Source organism: Eschrichtius robustus, chromosome 11, assembly GCF_028021215.1.
Source record: "Eschrichtius robustus isolate mEscRob2 chromosome 11, mEscRob2.pri, whole genome shotgun sequence".
In the NCBI taxonomy this organism is placed as follows: Eukaryota; Metazoa; Chordata; class Mammalia; order Artiodactyla; family Eschrichtiidae; genus Eschrichtius; species Eschrichtius robustus.
This window is the reverse complement of record NC_090834.1, coordinates 25,731,296-25,754,933: the sequence shown is the minus strand read 5'-3', so window position 1 is coordinate 25,754,933 and position 23,638 is coordinate 25,731,296. Positions and strand designations below refer to the sequence as shown.

General features: G+C 38.2%; 1 protein-coding gene across 5 annotated transcripts in view; it reads right to left on the bottom strand.

Moving 5' to 3' along the window:
* Positions 1-10,504: 10,504 nt before the first annotated feature.
* Positions 10,505-23,638, bottom strand: part of SLN (sarcolipin) — a 78,502-nt gene continuing 65,368 nt past the window's right edge. For 2 of the 5 annotated variants that reach the window (XM_068556008.1, XM_068556010.1), the window contains exon 2: positions 10,505-11,114. In XM_068556008.1, coding sequence (XP_068412109.1) covers positions 10,940-11,035 — 96 coding nt within the window. In that variant the 5' untranslated portion in view covers positions 11,036-11,114 and the 3' untranslated portion in view covers positions 10,505-10,939. Of the gene's footprint in view, positions 11,115-13,885; positions 13,938-14,250; positions 14,281-14,692; positions 14,772-23,638 lie in introns of those variants that run through there. The other 3 variants (XM_068556009.1, XM_068556012.1, XM_068556011.1) reach the window with 3 other exon arrangements.

Below are 23,638 nucleotides of genomic sequence, written 5' to 3'. Positions count from 1 at the left end.
TATAGGGACTTCCCTGGTGGCACAGTGGTTAAGAATCCACCTGCTAATGCAGGAGACACGGGTTCGAGCCCTGGTCAGGGAAGATCCCACATGCCACGGAGCAACTAAACCCATGCACCACAGCTACTGAGCCTGTGCTCGAGAGCCCGTGAGCCACAACTACTGCAGCCTGCATGCCTAAAGCCCATGCTCCACAACAGGAGAAGCCACTGCAAAGAGAAGCCCATACACCACAATGAAGAGTAGCTCCCACTTGCCACAACTAGAGAAAGCCCATGCACAACAAAGAAGACCCAATGCAGCCAAATATAAATAATTAATTTTTAAAAATTTATGTATATACATAATTATTTTGCTGATCTCTTAATTTCACACTCATTTTAACAACCCTGCATTTTACTCCCTCTCCCACAATTACTGTTTTTGATATCATATTTTACATCTTTTTGTTTTGTGTGCCCTGTAACTATTTATTGCAGATATAGATGATTTTATTACTCTTGTCTTTTAACCTTCCTACTAGCTTTGTACATGGTGATTTACTACCTTTTCCCTTGCTGTTTTTAATATTCCTCTTTAATTTTTGCTATTTTAATTACAGTGTATCTTGACACTGTCCTCTTTGGGTTGATCCCATTTTTGACCCTGTGCTTCCGGGACCTGGCTGAACCTCCTTATCAGAAGTTTGACAGTCCTGTGAATTTTATTTGGACTCTTAAGACTGGAGTCTTAAGGAGGTACTGGTACTTTTCCTAAGCAGGGTACTAGAGGGAATTTCTTAGTTTGGGACTGAGGGGAAATTTCCTTGGCAGGAAAGGCCTAGAAGGAACTTTTGATTGAACTGGGTTTGCTGACCTTTTTATTGTGGCTTAAAATTGCAGAGATTTGTATATATGGTCTCAACAAATTGTTTGACAACAAAATGAGTGACTGAGTCCATTCAACTCTGAAGAGAAGGCTCCTTCTGGCCACAAGATGCTTTCAGGTGACTGGGAATCTAGTGAAAGTATTTGAGGATTGATCCTTGTGACAAGTAACAGTTCCATTGGGTGCCCCATCATGACACTTAAGCTCACCTGGCAACACACACATATGGATTTTGTTCTCTTAGCCCCCATGATGGTTTTTAGACTGCCAGTGGGAGAAACCAAGACACAAAAGAGCAGAACCAACTCAAGGGTGACACCTTAAGGAGCTAAGCTCACAAATAACACATTTTGGACCCAGTACACTGTCCTTAGAAATTGTTCAGACTGTAGTAAAATAAAACTAAAAGAAAATAGAAATCATGTTTTTAAAGTTGACAAGCTCCTGGACATGCAGCCACCCCAGGAACACCAGCTGGCTTCATATACAATTGAAATGGAGCCAATATTTGAAAGTACATATCTTTGCCAAGCAATGACCATGATGGGGCTCTTTTGACATTCCAAAACTGGGTTTTGCATACACAGTTAGAGAAATCTGACATCATAAACATCTTCTCAAATGAGGGAAAAAAAGTATTCCTAGGAGAAAGCTTGAAGTTATAACTCTTATCATGTCCTGGAAATGTAAACACAGCCCACATAGCCTGATACTACAGCCTTGGCTTAACCAGTAGAACCTAAAACAAAACAAACAAACAAACAAAGGGATAAGAAGTCTTTTTTTAAACTCAAGCAAATAAACAACTTATTTATAAGCTGGTGAGTTTTATATTGTAATACCTGATTCATGACTCAGTTTTAAAATGAAAACTATGAAATCTCTCTGTCTATCTGGATGCATGTATATGTATGTATGTTATAAATATGATATATTTCTATCTCCAGGTGGTTTGCCAAGATTAAATTATAAATGACCTCTATTTAACTGATTTGAACAAATAAGCATTTATATAAACTTTCAAAAATACAATAGAAGGAATTCCCTGGTGGTCCAGTGGTTAGGACTCTGTGTTTTCACTGCCGAGGCCTGGGTTCAGTCCCTGGTTGGGGAACTAAGATGCCACAAGCCACATGGTGTGGCCAAAAATAAATTAATTAATTAAATAAAATAAATAAATAAATAAATAATACAATAGAAATTAAGCCAAATGAATTTCAGTTTCATGGGATCTGGGAAGTATTCAACATTAAGTTAATATTTGGTATTAAAGTTAGTTTAAGTTGTTGGTTTAGTTAATACATACATGTCTTTAGAATCATCAACATTAAGTATAATACTTTGATTGTACATAGGCTTACTGAAAGCCAATAAGCTCATGTTATCTCTGTTACAAAATTGTCAAGGAGAAAAATAACTTGGTATGATGATATTTTCATAAGTAATAAAATAGATATAAATGGTTTAAACATTTTTAGGTGAACTCTGTGAGAATAACTGTTTTATGGTATGTCTACTCAAAAATAGTTTCTCCAGATTTTTGGTAACTTGAAGCTTTAAAGTTTTGCTAAATTAAGTTAAATAATGGGAATTCATTGAATGCCTAAATTATTTTTAAATAAGCTAACATACTGAAACATTAATTGCTAAAGAATTCTATGTTTGGGACTTCCCTGGTGGTACAGTGGATAAGACTCCATGCTCCCAATGCAGTGGGCCCAGGTTCAATCTCTGGTCAGGGAACTAGATCCCACATGCATGCCGCAAGTAAGAGTTCACATGCCACAACTAAGGAGCCCACATGCCACAACAAAGGAGCCTGCCTGCCACAGCTATGACCCAGCACAACCTAAATAAATAAATAAATAAAAGAATTCTATGTTTACCTACTTTTGACCTCTTATTGCAGAGAGACTATTAATATATTTTATGCTTTATTGAGAAATTATTATAAAGTGGCATATGTTTTTAGAAATTAAAATTTTAAAAGGACTGTATATGTAAAGTAGGATATGTGTTGGTAAGAGAAAGTACGAAGAATGGAATTTTTTTGTTAAGGAAAAAGAAAGTGATTTTGTCCTGAAACTGGTTATTTCTAAATGGACCACCAGGGAATTCCCTTGAGAGGTCTTTTTAAAGTTCAAGTTGAGATTCCTAATGAAAAGTTCCAGCAAAGCCAAATTTAAATGAGTCTATATGATCAATTACACTTACACAAATAATTAGGACAAGTTTATTGAAACCAGACATATTTTGCCAACAAATTAGTCTTAATTTGGCTATATTTGGTAGAAATGAGGGTAATTTTAGAGATAAAAACTTGTATCAGTAATATACCTTTGTGGATATTAAGTGTTGTGTTGTTAATTGTCTTTGAGGTTTAGTACTTACTAAGACTCACTTCCTAGATGGCTCCTTGTTGCTGTGTCACATTATTGTAAAGTTTAATTGAATTATTAAAAGGACATTCTAAGCTCATTTTGAAGCTCTCCACAGTAATATATCTTTGGAGGAAGATCAGGTGCCCCATGAACAGCAACCAGGAGATTGTGCATACTAGTAAAAACATCATTTAAAGGACTCTCTCCAACCTAGATGGAAGAACCCTTATCAAGTACTCTTAACTAGCTCATGTGCAGTGAAACTGAAGGGAATTGACTCTTGAATTTATATTTTCCACTTTAAAAAGGCCCCTGAATGTGGTCTTTTGAAAGGGCTTCTGACCTCAAACTCACCATAAAAACAATGCTCAAATAGAGGAGAAAAGACACCTACAAAAGGTCAAGAAGAAGACAACAGCAGTGGTAGATAACTGACACAAAAATCTAGACCAGGCCTGTAAGACCCATCCTACTAATTCAGTTTTACTGTTTACCAAATATTTGTCTCCCTATCAAAATGGAAATCTACTTCTTTACTTTTAGCTGTACTTTCAACTCAATGTTCAGGATGGAAAGAAAATTTTTTAGTGAAGTTATTACAGAGTATAGTTACTTATTACATGTATCACTGCTTGCTTTAAATCTACTGCTAAAAGCACACATACAATGTTTGTGTGATAATTTGATATAATTGATAAAAATGTATAGCCTATAAAATGTTTCCCCAGCAGCATATATCTCTGTGCTTGTTCACTATGTCTGATTGGTTTCCCCACAAAGTGCATAACTAGGCAAATATAAAGACACACTCTCACACCCACACCCAGACACAGACAAAGAATACCACCACTGAGGGACATGATGGACCCAGGGCAGGCAACAACCACCCTCACATCAAGGAACAAATATTTAGATCAACGGTAATTTCTATCAGCTTAATTAGCCATCGGTATTCTTATTCCTTCTTATCTACTGCTCTGTTGATTGACAAAGATGACAAAAAAAAAAAAAAAACAAAGGGGTTTCCCTGGTGACGCAGTGGTTAAGTATCTGCCTGCCAGTGCAGGGGACATGGGTTCAAGCCCTGGTCCGGGAAGATCCCACATGCTGTGGAACAACTAAGTCCGTGCACCACAACTACTGAGCCTGCGCTCTAGAGTCCATGAGCCACAACTACTGAGCCTATGTGCCACAATTACTGAAGCCCACATACTTAGAGCCCGTGCTCCGCAACAAGAGAAGCCACTGCAATGAGAAGCCTGCGCACTGCAATGAAGAGCCTCCCCTGCTTCCCGCAACTAGAGAAAGCCCGCACGCAGCAACGAAGACCCAACACAGCCAAAAATAAATAAATTAAATAAATAAATTTAAAAAAAAACAAAAAACAAAGAAAAGATGACCAAAAAACCAAAGCTTTGTTTTAAACTCCTGGTAAATATAGGTTGTACACCCCATATGATTGAGTGGTAGGGCAATTAAAGTATTTGCCTAGAGGCCTCTGATATGTGCCTTTTTTGGCACTTTCAGCCCAGAGTAAAAGAATGTGCCTTCTGCCCTAGAATCTCTTACCTGACAGCACAGAGGAGCAGCCGTGGTGATTGGAAAGAGCTCTGCTTGATCTGAGTTGGAAAAACCGGATCTGCCTCTCAGCTCTGCCTTTCATTAGCTCTGTGTTTGGGGGCTGGTCATTTGTCCTTTCTGAGCCTCAGCCTTCTCCCTTTTAAGATATGTTATGAATAAAAATAAACACTTCTCAAGATAAAAGAGAATTAAGTAAAATAATTCCCTAACAAACAGTAAGTGTGCAATATGCTGTTTATAAGTGCAGTTTAACCCTAACTTTATGCAGCTTGAAAATTGAGGGACTTCCCTGGTGGTCCAGTGGGTAAGACTCTGTTCTCCCAATGCAAGGGGCCTGGGTTTGATCCCTGGTAGGGGAACTAGATCCCACATGCATGCTGCAACTAAGAGTTTTCACGCTGCAACCATGAGCCTGCATGCCGCAACTAAGAAGTCCACATACTGCAACTAAAAAGATCCTGCATGCCACAATGAAGATCCTGCATGCCACAACTAAGATCTGGTGCAGCTGAAAGAAAGAAAGAAAGAAAGAGAGATGAGAGAGAAAGAGAAAGAAAGAGAGAAAGAAGTATTAAAAAATAATTTAAGGGGCTTCCCTGGTGGTGCAGTGGTTAAGAATCTGCCTGCCAATGCAGGGGACACGGGTTCGAGCCCTGGTTCAGGAAGATCCCACATGCTGCGGAGCCACTAAGCCCATGCACTACAACTACTGAACCTGCGCTCTAGAGCCTGTGAGCCACAACTACTGAGCCCACGTGCCACAACCACTGAAGCCCGCGCACCTAGAGCCCGTGCTCTGCAACAAGCCATAGCAATGAGAAGCCCATGCACCACAACGAAGAGTAGCCTCCACTTGCTGCAACTAGAGAAAGCCTGCACGCAGCAACGAAGACCCAACACAGCCAAAAATTTTTTAAATTAAATAAATAATTTTTTTAATTAAAAAAATAATTTAAAAAAAGAAAAAGAAAATTTCTCCAGTATCACCGTGTTTGTAGATAAACTTTAAAATATGCTCAATACATTGGGCTTAACGAACCACTCATAAACATTCTCAAACTATTCAGGGTGGTGATAGATATAGATCAAAAGAAGGAAGCACCATGAATATTTCATAAAGAAGTAAACTGCCTTTGAAAAAGCAACTTCAACTGCCTGTAGTTAAAAGAAGTTTAGTTGGCTCATTACTGTAATAGAACATTTAGAACTACAGATTTCATGCCCCCTCTTTATTATACTGTGGGAGCACAGCTTAAGCATCTAATAAAAATGGGTACATGTCTATTCCAAAGATTTTTATATATAGCCAAGCATTTATTGATACATTCAATAGATACTTATCTAATGATAATGATGGACCAGCTAGGAGCTAAAATTTAACATTGAAGAGAGTCTCCATAGATGAGAAACAAACATGGGAGAGACACACAAACAAAACTATACAATGTGATAAGTCTATGAACATGTTAGGAATGAGGCTCAGAAAAGGGAATTATCTGGGGATAAGTTTCAAGAGGTAATAACACATAATAGCAATCTTAGCAAATTAATTAACCAAGGAAAGAAAGAGAGGAAGTTTCAGGCAAAGTGAATACATGTGCAGGCTTACTGCAGTACAAGAGAGCATGGCATACTTGAAAACTACAAATAGATGAAAATGGTTGGAAATGAGAGGTAGGGTGGGACAAGTAAGATAGGTAAACAGAAGAGCAGCTATGTGGATTAGCTAAGAAGGCTCTTCTGTGCCAAATTTTTTAAAAAGACATTCTGGAAGCAAGAAAATGATAAAATACATCTAGAAGAAGGATAAGTAACATATTCAGAAGAAAAGGGAACAGAAATAGTTATTTTGTCTCTAACTACTGGGGGTACTCTAGGCATCCAGGACAGGATTCTGGGTGGTGGAATTTCAAGGTGGTGACAGATGACCCCTATCTGCTTGAGGAAGGCTCTGAGACCTCACATAGGAATGGCATGGATCAGTTACCAAAATGACTGGGGGGCAGGTGGGAACGGCAAAATGTATTATGTCCAGTGGACCAAAATGGACAGCTAAGCAATAAGAAAATAGTAGAAGTGAAAAGGGGGCTGTCCCCTGGAGATGGCTTCTAGATTGACTGAGAGCCCCAAATTAGAAGAAAACAATGGCAGCACTACCAGTTTATAACAATTTTCACACACTCCTGTCTGGGTCAATGGAGCAAAGATGGAAATGTAGTTATGAAGGCTGATCAGGTTGGAGTACCTTGGGGCTTTTTTCTTAGAGCTGTGGTTTGGATCATGAATTACCTCGATAATTTCTTATGCCTAAAAGGTTAACCAAATGGCAGTCCTAGGGAGAGGAGATGGCAACCAGATACCGTGTTGGGGCTGCCAGAAACTGATAAAAACCTGTGTGTTTCCTCAATGTAAGAAAACTGTTAGATAAAAATGAGATGTTCCAAAAGATGCCCAGTTTAGTAGTGAGTTTAAGGAAGACTGGAAGAAAAGTGTAAGCTGGCAGCATACGATGTCTTCTTTTTAAAATTCATATGGTTTTTTGGCATTGTGATATGAGCAGCCCAACTTTAATATGTGCTTGGATCTTGGCATCCCAGAATTTATCACAAGAACAGACCATCACCCAACAGAGAGCTGCTCAAAATGTGAGATGGTTAGTGTGGAGGACTGATCTGACAGCTATGGATAAAGGTGGTGAGGTGTTCCAAGACTCAATGTCTAATCTCTGTGTAGGCACAGACAAGGTTTAGAAAATTGTTGGTGGCAGGAGGCTTGACAGCGAGGGATCCCAGAGGTGGTTCAAATTAGAAATCAGACAGACGCAGTCAGAATCTTGAGATCTGCCCTTATGTGGCATAACTTCTGCCAGTGGTTGGAGAGGTACTCTATGCTTCAGCTAGCATATACTCTCAATCTCCTGAATTTGTCATACTCCCTGACCTTTAGATCTTTATTCATGCTGTTGGCTCTACCTGGAATCTCCTCCAACAACACTTTATCCCAAAGAACTTATGTTATAATAATCCCAAAGAACTTATGCTGTAATAACCACCTGTTCATATATGTCTCCCCCACTAAATCATATGCTACATGAGAATGGGGCTTGTCTGTCTCATTCTCCATTTTATCCCTAGTGTCTAGTACAATATACAACACGTAGTTTCACATAAGCTGAATGAATGAATGAACTAAAGAGAAAGAAGCTAGGTTGGATCAAGCCTATGAGCTAGAACATTAACAACCAGAATTCAATGCTTTGGTTCCAGAGGAGAACTAGCATCTTATTTGGGGCTAACTGGACAGTTTATGAGTGACTAGGGCCAACACTGAGGTAGTACTGTGATGATTCAGGGAACCCCAGGTCCCAGGGAAGATTTGAAAACTACAAATAGATGAAAAAAGAATTTAAAAATTCTTTTAAAATTTAAAAATTTAAATTTAAAAGAATTTAAAGAATTTTAAAATTCTTTAAAAATTTAAAAATTTTCTTTTTTTTTTTTTGTCTTCTTGGGTAGTTTTATTAAAACATGCTTGTAAATCATGATACATAAAAAGGGACTGGTAAGTGAGAATGGAATTTAACTATAATGACTAGGACTCCTGAACATGGGAGAAATTAGGCAAAATTACTAGCCCCAGCTAAAGGATGTCCTATCTCTTCAAAAGTGACCCATAATGTGGTCTACAAATGGGTCCTATCAGTAGACCCAATTATATGAAGATTGGGAGAGAAAAGCAGGTGAGGACGGACAAGCAAAGAGAAATTGCATAGGGAATTACAACTGTTACCTTTATCTAACTAGGTTGATATTTTGGAATGCTAAAGAATGTGATGGTAAAAACTTATAATCAAATGGTTTGGAGATCTGTAGTGAAACATGGTTTGTATGCAGTCCCCAAAAGAAATTAAGATGGTACTTTGTCATCCTAGCTTCACTACTTACATCTGGTTAGTGAGGCCTATGATCCTCAGTTCCCACCTCTGCTAAATGGCATAATGTATGGAAAGTGCCTAGTTCAGGGCTTCATATACAGTAGGCTCAGTAAATGGTACCTGTTGTAAATGCTGGCACCAAGACTCAGACTTAGGGGTAGGGAATGTTGTCACTTGGTTTGTCCATTCCCCTCTCCACCACCACACACACACCTTCGCAAACACATTCACAAACATTGGTAGATTTTCTGAGTTTTTCTTTAAGTAAGAAAAAGACTAGTAACTCTCTACCAAAGGGCCTGGAGCCATGTAGGCATGCTGCACACTAAAACATTAACAATTGCACAACCATATGTGTAGTCTGACTCTGAAATTAGGAACATGACATTGATGAACATACACTGCTATTTCCCAAATTTGGTGGGAACCCATCGAAATAATGACACTTTTTCCTTTATATCAGGGTTCTTTACCTTGGCTGCACATTAGAATCATCTGGATTCCTTCTAAAAACAAATAATACTCAGATTCAACCCCAGAACAATTACATTAGAAACTCCTGGAAATAGGGCTCAAGCTTGGGTCATTTTCTAAAGGTTCTAGGTGATTCTAATGTGCTAATCCCACAATTCTAATCTGTTAAGTCTGTGGAGACCACAGACTATAGCATCGGCATCACTAAGGAGCTTGTTTAAAATGCAAGATCTCAGGCCTCAGTCCAGACTGTATCAGAATCCAAACTGAATTAGAATCTGCATTTAAAAGGGGCTTCCCAGTGATTCATAATCACATCAAAGTATGGGAAGTACTGGTAGGTATCAGTGATTCTCACCTCTGGCTACACAATATAGTTATCTAAAGGACTTTTGAAAAATTCAGATTCTTGGGTTCTACCCCCTGAGATTTTTATTTAATTGGTCTGAGGAGGACTCAGAATAAATATTTTGAAAAATCACCCCTGACTACATAAACTGTGCTGCCAGGGATGAGAATCACAATGCTAAGTAGGCAATGGCAGTGATAGGCTAAATTCAGCAAGGAATGCCTTTATGAGAGGTGCTATGAAAAATGAGGTTTAACAATATTCCCTTTCTCCATGGTTACCTCGGAATTGGCACAGGGAACAAATGTGATCTGTCTAGTGTGGGGTATTCTAGTAACATGTTTAAGAAATGTCTATTTCACGTCTCTTCCATAAACATGTATGTTGCACTTTTTATTCTCTCTTTGTTATAACTGTAGTTTATTAGTAACTAGCTCTATTTGCATAATGACAATAACCAAACTGGAATATGCTACTCTTAGAGACATGACTGATGTTCTAGTTTTACTCAGTGACAAATAATTTTAAATATTTATATTAAAGCAAACATGGAGATATTACAGGGTAAAATATACATTTTTTTGTGAATTTTAATAAAACACAAGGCCTCAAAGAAATTTTGTGCTTTTAGTGGACATTTCAGGCTGTGCTACAGACCTCCGAGTAGAATGGATTTATTTTCCCTCTGCCCTTGGGACTAGTTCAGAGGGAAAGTTTGAGGAGCACTGAATCAATGGAATTATTTGAAATATGACTCTCAATTGACTTGGTTTCAAATCCTCAGCAGTTGGAGGATCTTGGCTTATCTCAAATGCTAGAAATACTGTAATATTTGTCACTTCAATCCCAGCCAAGGGTCAAATGCAGTATCACAAATAGAAGGTAAAATAAATTCTAAAAGTCATTTTTTGGGGTCGACAACTTTATTCACATGATAGTTATAGGGGCTGACAAAGACTTCCTTCAACATTTCTTTCTTCTGGCAGTTGATTTAGAGTTTGGTTGCTGAGTGTGGGATGAAGGGATGTGTGGTGAAACACACCAGGGGCTTGTTAGAATTCTATGTCATCACGAATCCAGTTTACTTTTAACCTTGTGGCTTGTCTGACACATTTGCAATAAGAGTTGGGGAATAAATCTAATGCTCCCTGACAAACACTTGGCAGCCATTGAGAGCAGCATCTTTAGAGATCACACAATCAATACTAACACTGGAGGCAGCCCAAATATTGTGCGAGCAGGTCAGAAGTGTCGTGGGGTGCCAGAAAAGGCATCCCATGACAGCAGTGGGATCTCAGTGCATGCAGAAGACAGCTCTGGAGTGTTGCAGTCAATTGCAGGATCTGTGGTATCTCAGTACTGATAGGATCTGACAAGGAGCCATATAAGGATAACTGTAATCAGGACAACGGTGAAGTTGAGACACAGCTCCCTGGTGGATCGTTCCATTCTCAGAGCAGCTTGGTGAGAACTGAAGGCAGACTTCTGAAGGCACACAAAAGACCTCCTGCTTGTCCTTACCTCCTAACTGAAAGTAAAAAAGAAAACATAAGAAATTAGTGAGCATTCTTTCCTCAAAAGAAACAGAAGCATTATGGAAGAGGAACGTGTTGGCTGAATTGTGTCCACCCTAAATTCACATGTTGAAATCCTAACCCCCAGTATCTTGGAATCTGACTATAAATTTTTTATTTTTTTATTGAGGAATGTGACTATATTTGAAGATAGTGTCTTTCAAGAGGTAATTAAGCTAAAATGAGGTCATTAAGAGGGGTCCTAATCCAATATGACTGGTGTCCTTAAAAGAAGAAGAGATTAGGACACAGACATGTACAGAGCGAAGACCATGTGAAGACACAGGGAGAAGATGGTCATATGCAAGCCAAGGAGAGAGGCCCCAGAAGAAATCAGCACTGCCAATACTTTAATCTCAGATTTCTAGCCTCCAGACTGTCTTTGGACTAGAGTTGTTACTCTTCCCTGGGTCTCCAGCCTCCCACCGACCCTACAGATTTTGGACTTGCCAGCCTCCACAATCACATGAGCCAATTATATCACACACACACTCACATGCACACACACACCCTATTGGTTCTGTTTCTCTGAAGAACCCTGACTTATACAGAGAGCCTGGCTTTTTTTTCTTATGTCACAAAAACCAACATAGTCCTCATTATATTGTTGCTTTGACAAAATAAAAAATATTACATTTTTCTCTCTCCAATTTCTGCGTGTGTGTGTGTGTCTGTGTGTGTGCTTGCTTTGCTAACTTAGAGCACCAGCAAGCAAGGTCACCAGAACAGAAAAAGTGTTGTGGTTTAGTATTGTTCTTGCTTTGAATTACATATAGAAGTAGGATACCATAATTTTTCAGGTTTCAGGCTGACCTATCTTTGTGTAACCCTGTGAAAGCATGAACTAGTTCAACAGCTGCTTGCCCTCTTTAAAAAGCCCTGCATTGAGCACAGAGCTTACTGGGGTCAACCAAAAGTCCCTCACATAACAGGCACTCAGTCCAAAGAGCAAGTGTAAACCCCATGGGTACTTCTATTTCAACAAGGGCTTGTGCCAGCTATTTTTAGTCAAGTCCAGGATGTGCCTATATTGTAAACACTTCAAAAAGCAAGGGTGGTATCTTTATAGTCTGTACAGGTAGTACATGCAGGAAACCATACTTTGAGAACATAAAATTATTGCCTCCAGTGATGTGGCATAATTGACACTGTGTATATGCAAACCAAATGAAATTAAAGATTAAAGATAAAATTTTAAGTATTTAGGACAAAAGTCTACTATGGAGTGAAAAAGTTTAGGGGGAAAGAGCATTTTGTTTATTTGCTAAGAGTGGAAGTTCAGGGGGCAAGAAGTGTTGTTAGCAAGATTTTGGTCTGAATGGTATTTTTAACCATCTAACCTGACTGAATTATTAATTGTAATTACTGTATTTGTTATATTATTAGTGTACCAAATTATTAATTGTATAAACCAGCTGAATAATCCTTTTTCATATTATGTAATTGTTGGTATAACAACACAAGTTCAAATAAGATGATATCAACCAGTAGGTTGTTGAATCTTGGTTTAAAATATGACCAATGATAACTGATTTATGTTTCATTTTCCTTTTAATTCTTACTTATATTTTTGCCCACCATGTGAAGGACATAGTAAATTTCCAATGAAAATCTTTACAAAGATTTGTTTGAAGGAGAAAGTAAACAGAAGAAAATGAAGTATAAAGGAAGTAGAGAGAATGTGTAAGAATGTACACAAGAGCAGAAGGGAATAGGAAGGTAAGGAGCTTAGAGGTAAAGGAATCTAAAGACTCTAAAGCAGATTCTTCCTTATGAATTTATTAATAAAATTGAACCCTGATTCAAACACAAATTTGTTTGGGTAAGTTCTGAAGAAATACAGAGATATGCAAAAAATATGCATCCCTATTTATAATGATCAAAACAACCCAATTCAGGGAGGGCAAAATAACCATCTCACCAAATCTTATTAGATTAAAGCTCTTAAGTAAAAGGAATCATGGATAGTGGCCCAAAAAGAACATAGTCAGAAAATGTTTCTGAAAGTTGTCCACAGCTTTGTTAATGTGACCTTCACAACAACTCTGTGACCTTCACAACTCAGGCAAGTTTTGTTTTGATTTTTCTCTCTCCCAAGATTATAGCTTTTAGAGAGATGTTAAGTTGTTTCTGTAATGGCACATAGGAAGTTACAGGCAGAACTAGAACTGGTAGACTGGAAATAGTTGCTGGAATTGTGGTTACTCCGTAGGAGTGATTACATGAATGAGTTATTACTGCAAATAACTGTCCTGGCTAGTGTAACTTTTCAACCTTTGGGAAAACAATTTGACATTTTTTTATTAGGGTTGATAATGCTCATTCCCTTTTATCTAGCTATTTCACTTCTACTCTAGAAACTCAAGCACATATATACCTGGATATAAGAATGTTCATAGCAACATTTTCATATTATTCCTAAGCTGGAAAAAACTCAAATGTTCATCAGCAATAGAATGGATGTGAATTGTGGTATAGTCATACACTGGAATGCTATAGAGCAAAGAAAATATATGAACTACAGCAACACATAATAAGATGGGTGGATTTCACAAACATAACTATTGGGCAAAAGAAGAATTTACAAAAAGAAACACAGAATGTGATTCTATTTCTACAAAGCCCAAAACAGGAAACTTAATTATATTGTTTAGGAATGCAGAGATGATAAAACTATAAAGAAAAGCATGGATAAGATTATCTCAACAATTAAGATGATGATTACCTATGGTGGGGCAAAAGGGGAAGGTGATGAAGAATGGACTTCTGGGGTGCTCCAATGATCTATTTCTTGGCCTGGGTGATATTTATACAGGTGTTGCCTTAAAATGATTGTTCAAACAGTATGTATTAGGCATTTTTCACAATTTTTTCAATAGTCTCTGAATTGACAGGCTACCCATAACACTTATTTATTTCCTATGGTTTACCTCTTACTATTTCTTGCACTTTGATGGTGGACATAAACATTTGTTTTTTTATGTATATTTTTAAAATAATAAAACACAGCATTAAGATGAGAATTTCTAATGAATCCAATTCAATCAACACATATGCTAACGGTAGGGGGTGGACTCTACTTTCACTCACATTTATACCAAAGTTAGGTAAAACCTCAGATCAGCAATCTTCCATTTTTCTGCTGTTAACCTGCAAAGACAATTTTGGCTTCATTTTGAATCTTTCCTGAAGTCAAGATCACACCATATGATCTAAAGTTATTGCCATATGGTGAAATAAAAAACTCTGAATAAATTGCTTGACATTGACTTTCTTTGAATGGAGACTTTGAAAAGATGGAAGACATACTTTATGATGGAAAAAAAAATTTAATTAGAAGGGAGAAAATGCATAACATAAGGTGAAAAAAGGAAAACAAGAATCAATAATATTCACTTTCTACTTTAAGAAATACTGTGTACAATAGGCATTGCCTATTTTATTAAGAAATGTAAATATTCCTCTGCTTTTCTCATTTGCAACTTGTACACATATACACACTGTATGCTAAGCTTAAAAATCCTGTTGTTACCTGAACAGGGTCAAGGACACACCGGGCTGCAGTAGGCTTCTCCTCTCTCTCTCTCCAACTTGGGATCCAACTCCTGCTCGTGTCCCAGGCTGTCTGGACTCCTGGGCTCTGGGCAGGGCCTAAAGTAGTCTGAGGGAGGTGGCAATCACTGTGATGTCACTGATGAAACATCTTGAAGGAACAACCTCCAAAGGTTGGAGGCTATTTGTGTTTAGGGGGCCATGGAAATGTGTTGACTAAGACTCTTCCTTTGGCTGCCAATTTGTATTAAAAGCCCAGGGACTTAAAATCTTTTCTTTCCAGTTGACTTTTGGTACAAATGATGTAGGTTTTAAACTCATCTTTTACATCTTCATGAGTATCTCCAACATGTTTAAAACATCATAAACCGAGAGTGACAGACTAATATTAACAAATCTTTGCTGCATTTGGCTGCCCCCCCACCCCCACTCAGCATATGAGGGTGTAAAAATGTGACTTCATTTAACCACCCATATTTTCAGCTTTTTGAAGCATGAAGAATTCTCTGCTTTGCACATGCACACCCCAAACCACACACACGCACCAGAATTCAACAGGCATCTTTTACCTCCTTCAAAATTGACTTTAGTCCAAGTGGTGAAAGCTATCTCCCCAGTCACCTGTTCCACATAACTTTCCAGCTAAGCTGTATGTTGCAAGTTACACATTAATATACAGTTTCATCTGAAACAGCTGTGGAAGCCATGGTATATATATCTCTGTCAATATACTAATACAGCAGTAAACCCATACTGCAAAATTCAGTCATTTGGATAGATAGGGGGTAGCAGGAGAACTGGTCAAAACTAGTGAAAAACATGAGTTATAGGATATACCTGAAAGAAATAAAACTGTATAACTTTCAAATATAAACATTAACTAAAACTAGACTACTAAAATGAGTTTGTAATCAACTTTTCAGGTGTCTGGAGGTAAATGGAGCCTCTGAAGTGTTTAACTGAACTTGAAAACCTATCAATTAAACATGACCTTAGCAACTGTGCTTGTTCATCAGATTCTTTCTTTACAGATAATAGAACAAGCTTCCCCTCTGAATTCCCAGTTAGGGTCAATCAAAATAATACATTCCCAGAAGACATAAACAAAATTCCCTATTTAGTTGTGTTCATAGCCAAACCTTTCCCCATCATTTCTCATGCACTAGAAATATTACTAAAGGAAAGAATTTCCATTTCATTTCTTCATTTTGATATAAACCTAATGATGTGGAATCTTAATATAACATTCTGTTGTCACATGCCTTGTAAAGAGACAGCTTGCTGAAGTGACAGGTAGTATATAGTAATTATAGTGCAGTCAAACACTGGCAAATTCCTTGAATGTAGTCAGATTTCTGTCTTTTGCTTCCAAGCACTTGCCAGATTGTCTCAAATGCTAGGAATATTTTCCTACTCACTAAGCCACACCCATCCCTTTTTTAACCACTCAAAATTATTTTTTGTCCAATTAAAAAGTTATATATTAATTGCAAAAAATTTGAAAATGTAAAAGTATAAAGAAAATTTAATATCACCACCCAAAAGGAAGAAAAAACCTTTATATTACTTTTTATTCATATTTGAGGTTGCATAGACACAATCTCAAATTCACAAGATATTTTTGGTAAAAGAATCTGATTCTTGAAAAACCTTTACCTTTTTTAATTCTTATAGAATCAAATTACTTGTACTGTACCATGTGTTGGTATTGAATTTATGGGACAAGCATTTATTTTGTATATGTTGGAATAGGAATTAACTCTACAATATTTAAAATGTTAAATACAATGGGGAAATGTTAACATATCACAAAACAGCTCACCAATACTGTCAATTCAGTTGAATTGGTAAATTTCAATGACCAATGAAATGTAACCTGAAAGATAAATCCATGAGTCAGTTTAGTTGTTTGTTTGGTTGTCCCATTTAAGTTTATCTAGCATTATACCAGGGACTGTTGTGCCCGGTGCATTGACAAATTCCCAGATAGAGACTTCAGAAACTTCTTGACATTAGTGGTTTATTCTGTGATATCATAAGAGAGTGGGATAACACTGAGAATTTAGCTGGTTGTCAGTCTGACATAACCCTCTCCTGAAGAATATGCAAGCCACCCAAAGTCATATGACAACTATTCAAAGGCCTAAGGTAGAGTTTAACCTTGAGGATCTGAAAGTCCATTAAAACAAACAAACAAAAAAACTCACTACCAAAGAAAATTTGTCTCTTTAAATTAACTTAATTCTGCTGGTATTTTGTTTTCTGTGAGCAATTCCCATGACTTAACATTCCATATCAACTTTCAAGGTGCTGCTCTTCCCATCAGCAGGAGAGCACACTAAATTACTAATCTTTGATATTATTTCTATGCCTATTAATCCAGAATTTAGCCAAAGGCCTTTTGTTAAGAAAACAACATTCACATTGACATTGGTATATAAGAGCTAACTGACATTTATCTTCTCCCACCCCGTATGGTATATACATTCTTAATTGTAAAATATTATACCCTTTGAAAATCAATGGTGAGTTCTTATGCCTGATTAAGAGCTAAACCAACTTGTTTAATTTATTCCTAATTTCCATCAGCTTTTTACTTTGGGAAGCAAAAAGTGAAGACCTCATGTCAGTCCATGAATTCAGCAAGTCTCTGACACAATGGGAGAATTCAGTAAGGCCTTGATGAAAGGCGATAAGCTCTTAGCACATCACAGTAATGAGTATGATGGTTATGGTGCCTCTCTCACCTTCACGTACTACTGGTCATGCAGCTGCACAGAAACAGCTTTCTGCTATTCTCTGTCATTATCCTAAACACATGAGTACAAACCCAGAGAAAGAGGAAACCATATTTCTTTTTTTTTTTTTTTTGGCTGCGTTGGGTCTTCGTTGCTGTGCGGGCTTTCTCTAGTTGCAGTGAGCGGGGGTCTAGTCTTCGTTATGGTGCGTGGGCTTCTCATTGCAGTGGCTTCTCTTGTTGCGGAGCACGGGCTCGAGGCGCGCGGGCTTCAGTAGTTGTGGCACGTGGGCTCTAGAGCACAGGCTCAGTAACTGTGGTATACGGGCTTAGTTGCTGGGCATGTGGGATCTTCCTGGACCAGGGATCAAACCCATATCCCCTGCACTGGCAGGCGGAGTCTTTTTTTTTTTTTAAGTCTGGATTTAAAAAAAAAATAAATTTATTTATTTTTGGCTGTGTTGGGTCTTTTTTGCTGCACTTGGGCTTTCTCTAGTTGTGGTGAGCAGGGGCTACTCTTTGTTGCAGTGTGTGTGCTTCTCATTATGGTGGCTTCTCTTGTTGCAGAGCACGGACTCTAGGCGCGCGGGCTTCAGTAGTTGTGGTGCATGGGCTCAGTAGTTGTGGCTCATGGGCTCTAGAGCGCAGGCTCAGTAGGTGTGGTGCACGGGCTTAGTTGCTCCATGGCATGTGAGATCTTCCCGGACCAGGGCTTGAACCCGTGTCCCCTGCCTTGGCAGGTGGATTCTTAACCACTGCACCACCAGGGAAGTCTCAAAGCCATATTTCTTGAAGCTCTTGCCATGTCTTTGAAAAATTAATGATTATTATTTGTATTTTTAACCACTTGTGGCACATGTGTGATTTCTGTCTCACTAACTGAATTTTAATTTCAAAGGCAGGGATAGTTTCCTGTATTTCTTTTATTTCTCTAACTGTGCATCAAACTGGTGAAGAATCATAATAGATGCTCTAGAATATATAGCAAGGGGCTCAGTTTGAGCCTCCATCACATCACATCTCCTAATGAGATCGGACATGTCCGAGCATGCCAGGAAAACCTGAGTAGGGGAAATTGAGGTCAGCATCAAATCTACTTGTAAAAGGACCTAGAAGCCACCTGGGAGAGAAAACTCCTCTGAAGGGAAGTGATCAAGAAGATACATGTGGTTCAGCAACAGGGAGAATAGTTAGTTATTTCACTAGCACATAACAAATTCACTGGTTAGTCTAGGTCCTGTGAGAAGCAAGATGCCAAGATGGGACTAAATGTGCAAAAGAAAAATGTATTGGGGGAAATGCTTGTGAGAGAAAATATGAAGAGATTAGGGAAACTGAGACAGTTATCAAACAGCAAGAGAAAGAGGGGAAAAAACAAAGAGAGGTTGGGTAGAAGCATCTTAGACTATAATTCAGTTCCAAGGAAAGTTTGACACTTGCTGTTAGGAAACCTCAAATCAAAGTCATCTGTCAGAGGTGACTGATGTCTCTCAGGATGCCAACCTTCATATTACTCCCATGCTCAGTTCTTGACTGAAAGCAGCCAGGGAAGCATGGCCTCTGTGCAAACGTGATTATGATTTCAGAGCACAGCACCTGGAGTCCACCTCAATTATGTTTCAGTCACATGTGAGAGACACATTCTATGGCCACCATACTCACATACTACCCACCCTACTCCCCTACAGCTTGATGTCTGGGTCCTAGGGGAAGAGAGAGCTGTGGATAAAAACTCTATAACTTGTGACAATTAACCTCAACAGTGTAGAACACTGAAAGGGACAGAGAGTTTCTCCCTCTACCTGTGCAATCTCTTGGACCTCAGTGCATCCATGGAACCAGCAAAGTAATGTTCTTCCATTGAAGTGTCATGGAGCCTAGCAGAAGCAGAAATACTGATCAAGACTTCCTTGCAGTTTATATTAAGCTGTGCAGGCCTTAGGTGCAGATGGCAGCAGAGAAGAGCTTGAGCTAAAGGGCAAGAAAATGGCAGACAGTATGCAGTAGCCAACAGTATGTGTTCATGAGCACATGTCAACCACACCCTAAACTGCTAGAAATAATAGGAGAAACATTACAGGGGCATGCAGTCTTGCATAATAAGTGGGAGCAAGAGCCAGAAAAATACGTATTAGTCCAGTTTATAATAACCCATTTAAGTCCTGGATTGGTGAGGTGACACCTGTTAACATCATTCAACTTGGAACCAATTAAATTCCTCTTTTCTGGAACAAGTATATTTCTGCTCTATAATAAGATTCTGCAAGCAAACAGCTTTCTCTCTGCCCATTAAGCATAGCTGCCTAAGGGGAAAAATAAAAAGGAGCAGCCAAAAATGTGTTTACTACTAGGCTAATACCACCTGCCCTAAAAACACACCCAGATTTCAAATTGGTTTTGTTATTTTTCTGATGGAAAATAAAAATTCAGCAGTATTTTGATGTGCTGTTACTGAAAAGTTCAGGGATATTCTAGCCAGACACACCCACTTGAAACGTTCTGTTCCTTAGTGAATTTGATCAAGAGTATTTTCACTGAATCTCTCTTGAGAATCTGTCAGTCGGAATAACACAATTGCAGTTTCAGTAAGAATAATATAGATCAGACAAAATTGCTTGTTTTTCTCTGTGAATAAGTTCATTTGACTTTAGCCTTTGGCTATTAAAGCAGAGAGAATAGAGTCGTGAAGAATCATGAAAATCTCTCTCTGCTCTCTGTGAAGGTAATGAGAAAACAAAAGTGCCTAGTTGCAGTAATGTAGAAGATTAGCTGGATGCAAGATACAGGCTAGGTTTCCTTTCGGATGAGGGATATGCTATCTCTGAGGGTAATTGGGCACTTGTTCTACAGCCAGGGAGTAACCTAACCTTTTACACTTTTACAGTAAGTGAATGTAGAGTTGCCAGGGCCTAGTATCCTGGGAATTTGGGCAGCTTATCTGGGAGAGATGGTTCAGGCCTACTCTCTTTAGCTTGTATTTTGTTGCTTCTTGCTCCCATTTGCCTGTGTAGAACAGAAAAGGAGGTCCCCACACTTCAGGCCAATTATATCTGTGTCTTCATGGGGGTACACATTTTGTGCTAACAAACTAACCTTTTCTTCTTCTATTGTATCTCTCTTTTGCTAGATGTTACAGCACTCACCAGGCACTTACATGTCAACCACTCCTACAGAGTACCAACACAAGCACAAGACATCCCTGTGCTACCTTCTTTATGACCAATCGCATCTGCCAAGAACCACCACTGCTTGCCTTGGGTATTGACCTTGCCTATAAGACACCTTTCCTCTGCAGCCGCCTCTGCTGAGTACCACAGCTATTGACTATTGAAGGTAACAAACTTACAATTACTTCCAGAGCAAAATGAGGCATTGGAGTGAGGAAATGTGTCTCTTCCTATGTGTTACAACCTGTTGAGGAATACCAAAGGAATATTTCCTCACTCTCACTCCAGTATCTTCCCAGACATAAGTTCATGGGGAAGTTCAGCCAGGCAATACATAGTAGTAGGCATCTTGATATCTCAGACTCAATTCTTCCCTTCACTACTAAGATTTGATACTACACCAGAATTTCATTCTCTTAGGATGAATTCTCTCTCAGGAGGGGCCTAAGTTCCCAAAATAAATCAGCTTCTATCAGGCCTGCTCCGTCAGTAAATAAAACACACATTCATATATCTTGAAGTGCACCAGTAGACACAGTTTAGGCACAAGCTGAGGTCCTACCACATCAGTGTCCTTAGACAGGTAGTGCAGCATGTTGTGCTTTCTACTAATTATCTTCTCATTGGAGTCAGAGTAAAAATTGGGTACCTCAATACATAAGACAAATGCTAACAGCCATAAAAGGGGAAATGCACAGTAACATAATCATAGTAGGGGACTTTAACACCCCACTTTCACCAATGAACAGATCATCAAAAATGAAAATAAATAAGGAAACACAAGCTTTAAATGACACATTTGACAAGATGGACTTAATTGATATTTATAGGACATTCCATCCAAAAACAACAGAATACACTTTCTTCTCAAGTGCTCATGGAACATTCTCCAGCACAGATCATATCCTGGTCACAAATCAAGCCTCAGTGAATTTAAGATAATTGAAATCATATCAAGCATCTTTTCCGAGCACAATGCTATGAGACTAGATATCAATTACAAGAAAAAAATCTGTAAAAAAACAAACACATGGAGGCTCAACAATACACTACTAAATAACCAAGAGATCACTGAGGAAATCAAAAAATACCTACAAACAAATGACAATGAAAACACAATGACCCAAAACCTGTGGGATGCAGCAAAAGCAGTCCTAAGGGGGAAGTTTATAGCAATACAATCCTAACTCAAGAAACAAGAAAAATCTCAAATAAACAACCTAAACTTACACCTTAAGCAAATGGAAAAAAAGAACAAAACAAACCCCCAAAGTTAGCAGAAGGAAAGAAATCATAAAGATCAGATCAGAAATAAATGAAAAAGATATAAAGGAAACAATAGCAAAGATCAATAAAACTAAAAGCTGGTTTTTTGAGAAGTTAAACAAAATTGATAAACCATTAGCCAGACTCATCAAGAAAAAAAAGGGAGAAGACTCAAATCAACAGAATTAGAAATGAAAAAGGAGAAGTAACAACTGACACTGCAGAAATACAAAGGATCATGAGAGGTTACTACAAGCAACTCTATGCCAATAAAATGGACAACCTGGAAGAAATGGACAAATTCTTAGAAATGCACAACCTTCTGAGACTGAACAAGAAAGAAATAGAAAATATGAATAGTCCAATCACAAGCACTGAAATTGAAACTGTGATTAAATATCTTCCAACAAACAAAAGCCCAGGACCAGATGACATCACAGGTGAATTCTATCAAACATTTAGAGAAGAGCTAACACCTATCCTTCTCAAACACTTCCAAAATATAGCAGAGGGAGGAACACTCCCAAACTCATTCTATAAGGCCAACATCACCCTGATACTAAAACCAGAAAAACATGTCACAAAGAAAGAAAACTATAGGTCAATATCACTGATGAACATAGATGCAAAAATCCTCAACACAATACTAGCAAGCAGGATCCAACAGCACATTAAAAGGATCATACACCATGATCAAGTGGGGTTTAGCCCAGGAATGCAAGGATTCTTCAATATATGCAAATCAGTCAATATGATACACCATATTAACAAATTGAGGGATAAAAACCACATGATAACCTCAATAGATGCAGAAAAAGCTTTTGACAAAATTCAACACCCATTTGTGACAAAAACTCCCCAGAAAGTAGTCATAGAGGGTACCTACCTCAACATAATAAAGGCCATATATTACAAAGCCACAGCCAACGTCGTTCTCAATAGTGAAAAACTGAAACCATTTCCTCTAAGATCAGGAACAAGACAAGGTTGTCCACTCTCACCACTATTATTCAACATAGTTTTGAAATTTTAACCATGGCAATCAGAGAAGAAAAAGAAATAAAAGGAATCCAAATAAGAAAAGAAGAAGTAAAACCATCACTGTTTGCATCCTAAAGATTTGGTAAAGTAGCAGGATACAAAATAAGTGCACAGAAATCTCTTGCATAATTATACACTAACGATGAAAAATCTGAAAGAGAAATTAAGGAAACATTCCCATTTACCATTGCAACAAAAAATAGGAATAAACCTACCTAAGGAGACCAAAGGCCTGTATGCAGAAAACTATAAGAGACTGATGAAAGAAATTAAAGATGATACAAACAGGTGGAGAGATATACCATGCTCTCGGAGTGGAAGAATCAACACTGTGAAAATGACTATACTACCCAAAGCAATCTACAGATTCAATGCAATCCCTATCAAACTACCAATGGCATTTTTCACAGAACTAGGACAAAACATTTCACAGTTTGTATGGAAACACAAAAGACCCCAAATAGCCAAAGCAATCTTGAGAAAGAAAACGGAGCTGGAGGAATCAGTCTCCCTGATCTCAGACTATACTACAAAGCTACAGTAATCAAGACAGTATGATACTGGCACAAAAACAGAAATATAGATCAATGGAACAGGATAGAAAGCCCAGAGATAAACCCAGGCACATGTGGTCACCTTATTTTTGATAAAGGAGTCAAGAATATACAGTGGAGGGCTTCCCTGGTGGTGCAGTTGTTGAGAATCTGCCTGCCAA